General features: G+C 49.1%; 1 protein-coding gene across 1 annotated transcript in view; it reads right to left on the minus strand.

Moving 5' to 3' along the window:
* Positions 1 to 285, minus strand: part of CEP85L (centrosomal protein 85kDa-like) — a 90987-nt gene extending 90702 nt beyond the window's left edge. Inside the window, exon 1 of the mRNA XM_015557787.1 lies at positions 249 to 285. Coding sequence (XP_015413273.1) covers positions 249 to 285 — 37 coding nt within the window. The remainder of the gene's footprint in view (positions 1 to 248) is intronic.
* Between the last annotated feature and the right edge of the window lie 357 nt (positions 286 to 642).

The following is a 642-nucleotide window of genomic DNA, read 5'->3' on the forward strand; positions in this document are numbered from 1 at the left end:
TCGGCGCTTACATAAGGCGTGAGGGGCGTGCGGGGCAGGGACTGCGGGCGGGTCGCGATGGGTATTCCCTGGGTCTTGCTGGAATAGGTCCGCCCGACCCGCTAGCTGCATCCCTCCTCCCCCATCTCCGTGCCCTGCGATATAAGAAGACGGCGATAACGGGGCCCGGGACCCCATCTTCAGCCACCCACTCCCTTGGGTAATCCCCGAGACCCTGCTGGGCACCTCTCGAAAGAGACCTGCAGGACCTGCATTGGCGACACAACTGCTGAGATAAAGACTCATCTAGAAGGGAGAGGGAGTCCCGGCCTCAGTGGGGATTGGGATTAACATCATCCTCGTTCATTACACAAACATCGTTTATAGATCACTGCGGGGGGTGAAAAAAGGCCGTAACTATTATACCTACACCTTGGTCCTTTGAGAATGTAATAAGTACTTGTTATTCCCAAACTCTGCTAACTGCCACTCAATCCTAAGCAGTATTTTTTTAAAACCGTTTATTCCAGTTTCCCACGTTTTTGTCAATGTGAAGGGCATGTTACTACACACACACAAAAAGTACATAAGAAGTTGAGACTATGTAAAATATTTCAATACCCATTACAAAAGTAAAGGCAAATAGTAAAAAGAAGTTGCTAT

This window comes from Myotis davidii, unplaced genomic scaffold, assembly GCF_000327345.1.
Source record: "Myotis davidii unplaced genomic scaffold, ASM32734v1 scaffold147, whole genome shotgun sequence".
NCBI lineage: Eukaryota > Metazoa > Chordata > Mammalia > Chiroptera > Vespertilionidae > Myotis > Myotis davidii.